At 42.2% G+C, this 6,890-nt stretch overlaps 1 protein-coding gene across 1 annotated transcript; it reads left to right on the top strand.

Annotated features, from left to right (window-relative positions):
- The first annotated feature begins 424 nt into the window (after nt 1–424).
- Nucleotides 425–3,183, top strand: LOC125010931 (tripartite motif-containing protein 16-like). Its single transcript, XM_047589889.1, has one exon. It carries the CDS (start codon nt 490–492, stop codon nt 2,197–2,199), a length of 1,710 nt encoding a protein of 569 aa, XP_047445845.1. The 5' UTR covers nt 425–489; the 3' UTR covers nt 2,200–3,183.
- Nucleotides 3,184–6,890: the final 3,707 nt, after the last annotated feature.

The following is a 6,890-nucleotide window of genomic DNA, read 5'->3' as shown; positions in this document are numbered from 1 at the left end:
TAATCTCATTCTATAATGTAATGTTTTAAAGAACCAGTGAATTCAGATTCATTTTCAGATTCACACAACACAAAACTAGGAGATGAATGTCAGACACTGATTTCTTTTTTTTTTCAAAAGAAACATTCCACACTTAGAGAGTTACTGAAGTTGTCTCAGTGCTGACACTACTCTTGAGAAAGCTCAACAGAGGCCTTTTAAACAACTAACACATCAGACTCTTAGTCAAAGTCTATCAAGTTGTTAAGTTGTAAGTTTAATGATTTGTACTTTGTACTGTTATTATCTCTGTAACTTTAATAAAATGGATTTCAAAGTCGTTATGTTTCATTGTTTTATAGTTTATTACTCAGATTATTTCAGGTCACTCCTCTTAAGAGAAAAAGAGTCTGGTGACGCCTCTCACTTCTTCCTCAAACACACATTGTTCAACTGTAAGTTCTTCAAAGGACACAAGTTCTTGTCACTGACACTGTTTGGAGAGCAGAGATGGCTCAGAAAGGAGTTGAACTGGATCGAGAAACAATCAGCTGTTCCATCTGTCTGGACCTACTGAAGGATCCGGTGACTATTCCCTGTGGACACAGCTACTGCATGAACTGTATTAAAAGACACTTTGATGGAGAGGACAAGAAGAAACAAACCCACAGCTGTCCTGAGTGCAAACAACTTTTCCCATCGAGGCCTGTCCTGGTGAAAAGCACCAAGTTAGCAGTTTTAGTGGAGCAGCTGAAGAAGACTGGACTTCAAGCTGCTCCTGCAGATCAGTGCTATGCTGGACCTGAAGATGTGGCCTGTGATGTCTGCACTGGAAGAAAACTGAAAGCCTTCAAGTCCTGTTTAGTCTGTCTGGCATCTTACTGTGAGAAACACCTTCAGCCTCATTATGATGCAGCTCCTTTAAAGAAACACAAGCTGGTGGATCCCTCTGAGAAGCTCCAGGAGAACATCTGCTCTCGTCATGAAGAGGTGATGAAGATGTTCTGTCGTACTGATCAGCAGAGTATCTGTTATCTCTGCCCTGTGGATGAACATAAAGGCCACGACACAGTCTCAGCTGCAGCAGAAAGGACTGAGAGGCAGAGAGAGGTGGAGGTGAGACGACAAAACATCCAGCAGATGATCCAGGACAAAGAGAAAGATGTGGAGCTGCTTCAACAGGAGCTGAAGGCCATCGCTCACTCTGCTGATAAAACAGTGAAGGACAGTCGGGAGATGTTCACTGAGATGATCCATCTCCTCCAGGAAAGAAGCCTTGATGTGGAGCAGCAGGTCAGATCCCAGCAGGAAACTGAAGAGAGTCGAGTCAAAGAGGTTGAGGAGAAGATGGAGCAGGAGATCACTGAGCTGAAGAGGGAAGACGCTGAGCTGAAGCAGCTCTCAGACACAGAGGATCACAACCAGTTTCTACACAACTACCCCTCACTGCCACCACCCAGTCAATCTACACACTCATCCAGCATCAATATCTGTCCTCGGAGGAACTTTGAAGACGTGAAAATAGCTGTGACAGAGCTCAGAAAGAAAGTGGAGGACATTCTGAGAGAGACAAGGACAAACATCTCACTGACAGTGACTGAAGTGGATGTTTTACTGCCACAACCAGAGCCAAAGACCAGAGATGAATTCTTAAAGTATTCACGTGAAATCACACTGGATCCAAACACAATACACAAACGTCTGGTATTGTTTGAGAGGAACAGAAAAATAACACCAGGGAATCGACAACAGCAGTCTTATCCTGATCATCCAGACAGATTCACTGATCGTCTTCAGGTCCTGAGTAGAGAGAGTCTGACTGGACGTTGTTACTGGGAGGTGGAGTGGAGAGGATTAGTTGGTGTAGCAGTCACATACAAGAATATCAGAAGAGCAGGGAATGAAAGTAGATTTGGACGTAATGACAAATCTTGGACATTATATCGTTCAAATGACAGCTCTACATTTTGGTACAACAACATCCAAACTCCCGTCTCTGCTCCTCCTTCCTCCAGAGTAGGAGTGTTCCTGGATCACAGAGCAGGTATTCTGTCCTTCTACAGCGTCTCTGAAACCATGACTCTCCTCCACAGAGTCCAGACCACATTCACTCAGCCGCTCTATGCTGGACTCAGGATTGGTGATTGCTTTAATGGATCAAGTGCTGAGTTGATTAACATCTCATCACTCAAGTCTTTTTCCAAAAAAACGTCTATTTAGGACATACCCAAAGTAAATTGAATACTGGTCATGAACATTTTGGATCTCATGCACAGTCTTTGAAATAAGAAGTTGGTGGGTTTGGCTGATTTTTTTTTTGTTGTTGTTGTTGTTTTGAAAAAATGTGTTGGTTGAATCCTGTAATGACTTTTATCAATGAAATCAGAAGAAAATGACATTGAATGGTGTTCATGGACATTTTGGATCTCATGCATGGCCTTGGTATTCTTTGAAAGCCAAGACTCTGAAGTTTGTGTTACAAAAGTCAGAAGCAGTGTAGGTTGTATTGTTTTTGAGCAATCAAAGTTGGCCCACATTTAAAATAACAAGAAGGTGGTGGGTTTGGCTTATTTTTTGTTTGTATGTTTGTTTTTAAAGAATGTCTTGGTTGAATCCTATAATGACTTTTGTCAATTAAATCAGAATAAAATTACGTATTGCATGCAACATTTACTCCAACACAAGTTGTGTACAAAGCTCCGATTGACTCAAAAAGGTACTGTTGTCCCATAGAGAATGATCAGCTGTCAGTCAAACATCATGGCTGCTACCTTGACATGTTTAATAGTTGTTCTCTGGATGTTTCATCACTTTCTTTAGGTGGAGCTCTTTCCTGTGTCTGTTTAGCCATGGAGGATATCACTGCTCATGATGGCTTTTGTTTTCTAAAATTTTCTGAGCTCTAAATGTCTGCTGAATATTTGTACTGATAAATTTCTGTGTTCTTGCAGTTCATAGGAGGAATCAGCAGACCTTCCTTTCTCACCGATATGTTAAAGAAATCTATGATTACATTTACATCTATTAGTTTTTTAGACTATATATTAACATCTACATATACATGAGGTACCATGAGGGTTATTAAAATTTTATTTATCATGATAAACAGGTAGATTGTATGGCTTAAGTGAATGTGTACATGAAATTGTTGGATGTGTGAACAATTTGTTGATTAAAATATTAAATAAAACGGTTTTTCATTAACGATTATTTTCTTTGGTTTTCCTTTCCGTAATTTCTCCAAATGCCGATGGAAAAAATGGCAAAATAATATGAGAGTGTATGTGATACAATTTTTGTCCTGAAACTCTAGGCTATACAGTTTGTGTTTGTGTTTTTGCCTTTTTCTCTGTCAATCTTAGGCAGGCGGAGCTGACCTACTTCCTGAACTACAGTCTCACACACCTGCAGCTCATCCCAACCAAGTGCGCCTGTGGAGCATAAAGGACCGGGTTCCCCATCCACTCTTCACCCGATTGTAGATCACACCATTGTAACACTTGTCTCTTTGACATTTGCTTGATCAACCTTTTGTCTGTTTGAATCTGTATGCCACGTTCGGCATCCACCTCCTGAACAGAACGATCTGGCCAACATGGACCAAGCAGACCCAGTGAGCCACGCCCTGGCCAGGGCACACTCCTTGGCCAACACGATCAAATAATCAGAACATTGTATGATAATCTGAATTTAACTCGCCCGGCAACAGAGACGTCTTGGCGGCTGGCTGAATGGGCGTCCCTCACTGTACGGATGTTTGAATTCCAGATCCAGATTTTTCACAGTTAGCTGGACAAGTGCTGTGGTTTTTTGCTTCATTGGGATTTGGTTTTTCAGCAAAAAGCCCAGATCTTCGCTCATGATGCTAAGATCGTTTATATGACTTCTCCAGTGCAGGGCACTAGCACAGGCTGAGGCAGTAAACCCCAGTCGCGCTCTGAGTTCATTCCCATTTAAAGATTTTGTGGAACATTTTTAATCTTTTGCCGGCAACGCCTCTAGCCATTTACTGGGACAGCGGCAAGGGCCCTGGTTGGTGGTGGACTATTCTGTGGAGTTTTGGACCTTGAGTGTGGATGTGGGCTGGAATGAGGAGGCTCTGCAAGTAGTGTTTGTCAAAGGACTCAACGACCAGCTTCAAGACCAGCTAGCTGCCCGCGACCCACCCTCAGATCTCCAATCCTCGCTTTGTATTTGTCCATCTTGATGACACCCTCATCTTTTCCAAGGACCCTGAGTATTCTGCCACCTTCTGGAGAACGAGCTCTTTGTTAAGGCGGAGAAGTGCATGTTCCATGTACAGTCTGTGTCTTAGCAATGATTATCCAACCAGGTAATCTTGGATCGACTTTTGTCTGCTTTTTTGAATCTGCCTGCCTCTTATCTTTTCCATTTGTTTTAGTTGTCTGGTCCCGAATTCCAGGATTTTGAGGAAGATGATGAGCACAAGGAAGTTCAGCCAGGGGCTCTAGGTGTACAGCTTCCCACTATTTTGATTGACAGAGGACGGATCCTGATGAATCGTGCACAGGCTGACGTAAAATGTGTGCACCTGCACTAGGGGTGGGCGATATGACGATATTAAATCGTGAACGATTACAACGTGAAGACGATCTGTCAAACTGCAGAGATCGTGGGATCGTCGAGGGCGCATTCTATGAATTGCAGTTCTATGCTGATGCACCGTCACAGCAGACATATTACGTCGTCAACCTGACCGACCAATCATAGCGAATTACGGGCAGTGACGCACTTTCTTTCCCGCCTACTTGTTTATGTGTGTAGCGGTAGCCGCATGGAGAGCCATGGCTGAAAGCCAAATGGAGTTGGTCACTAAAAAAACAGGGAGGGGCCCAGTGGCACCACAGGCGGAGGAAGCAGCTAGTGTAAGACCAAAACAGTCAACATTAACACAGGTATTTAACAAAGGCACTCCGTACGACAAGTGAAGCAAGCGATGGAAAGAGGTAACAGAACCAGTTACCTTTTATCTTGCAAAAGATATAGTACCTTTCAAGACGGTAGAAAACGAGGGGTTCAAACACCTGCTTCAAGTAGTAGACCCGCGGTTTGAGCTGCCCAGACCAAAATACTTCTCCAACACTGCCATGTTACATCTCTACTCTGAATGCAAAGAAAATATTGTCTGTTTTTCATTTTTCAATTTAAGATCATGATAAAATCGAAATCATGATTTTATTTTTTAAAAATCGTGATATGATATTTTTGCTATATCACCCTAACCTGCACTATCAAATGCGGAAAAAAAAAAAAAATATTACACTTTCACCCGGGATTTACTCAAAACTGGAATTTTGCACAAGGTTTGGCCTACATCGCCTGTTAAATGAGTTATTACACTAATTTTATGAACCATAATGGAATCAAATTATTTTTTCTTTTCTGTACACCTTTAACAGAAGCACCTGAAAGTACCTCCGTCTCTTCCTGGAATCTAAATCAGTTTTAATAAATTGCTGCTCTACGTTCTGGAATGTGGCAAACCCTCATAACTCTCATTCTTCTCTCTGCTTTCAAACACATCTGATCTCTTCCCTTCACACATCTGAAAGGTAGAAGATGAGCAAACAAGAAGCCTCATTCACTAAAGATCAATGACAGAACTAGAAGGAGATCAACTGCACTGTTTCAAAAAAATGAAACCTGGAAAAGCAAAAATATCACATTACTGACACTGAGAAATGAGGAAACAACCTGTTTAGTTATATTGCCAGTTATTGTTTCACGTCTTCCTTTACTGAACACCACAGCAGGCTAACACAGCTGTAATCTGTATTTTTATGATAACAACAGACTAAATCACAGTGGAATTGCCCAATCACAGTGTTGAACCTGAATCTGCAGCTCAGGTGCAACTGCAACAGACAAAAAGATTGAAACTAGTATTTTGTGACGTGACACAAAACTTCAAATGATTCTCTAACTATATTCTGTATATGCTACATGTGTAAATAAGCAAAACATAATGCCAAAAGACAAGAGAGTTGCATCTAACCTATGCTTTCTGCAGTAAATACATTAGAATATTTGTTGTGCTAGGGTTAGGGTTGGGGTTACGGTTAGGGTTAGAAATCTCGTCGAGCCCTTGATGAGTCTCTTCCAGACTCTGGGTGGAGTTCTGCAAAAGATCTAGGCTGGGGATGCCTCAGTTCTTTTGAGAGACTTTGTTTCTGATTTGTAAAGTCTTGGAGAAACTGATTAGGAATAACGGCCTGCCTGATCTGAACCAGTGTGGTGGTTTGTTGTTGAATGTTTGAGCTAGATCTGGATTGTCCATAATGAACACCTCGTGGGACATCAGGCAGCTCATACTGTACCTTAAGTGAAGATTGGATGTTTGACTTCAGGGTTCATCCAATCATCAAATCTGCACTCATGTCTTGGGCACTCTGGTGAAGAGAGGAGCAGAACTGTCATCTTAGCACCACCTGGCGGTGAGACTAATTAGGTGGTGGGGGTGGTGCATGTGCTCTGATTATTGGGGTACTTCTCTGCTAAGAATACACAGTAAGTTTATTTTGGGGCTCTGGAAAGGAGACACTGACTAACTAAGGAGAGTTTTCTGTCCTGGACACAGAACAATGGGTCGGCTATTTACCCTTGCATAGTTGATGAGAGAATCAAGGGAGTTTGATGATCCAGTCTGGATGTGTTTTTTGGACTTGGAGGAGTCTTACAACTGTGGTGCCCAGTGAACTGTGTGTATGTTACTCAGGGAGGTTGGAGTATGGATGTACAGCCATTGCTGGGAGCCATCCGGTTCTTGTATAAGCTACGAGTGAGTTTTTCCCAAGTTTCCAGTGGATTGAATTCCACCAAGGCCAACCCTGGTCTCTGGCACAGTTTACCACATTAACAGACAGAGTCTTAAGGTGCAGCTGGGTGACGAG

Source organism: Mugil cephalus, chromosome 7 (assembly GCF_022458985.1).
Source record: "Mugil cephalus isolate CIBA_MC_2020 chromosome 7, CIBA_Mcephalus_1.1, whole genome shotgun sequence".
NCBI classification, from domain to species: Eukaryota; Metazoa; Chordata; class Actinopteri; order Mugiliformes; family Mugilidae; genus Mugil; species Mugil cephalus.
Note: the sequence above shows the minus strand (reverse complement) of the source record. Positions and strands in the feature narration are given on the sequence as shown.

What these genes read in the sequence shown, in the direction of transcription:
- LOC125010931 (XM_047589889.1), top strand. Translation starts at nt 490, where the DNA reads ATGGCTCAGAAAGGAGTTGAACTGGATCGAGAAACAATCAGCTGTTCC.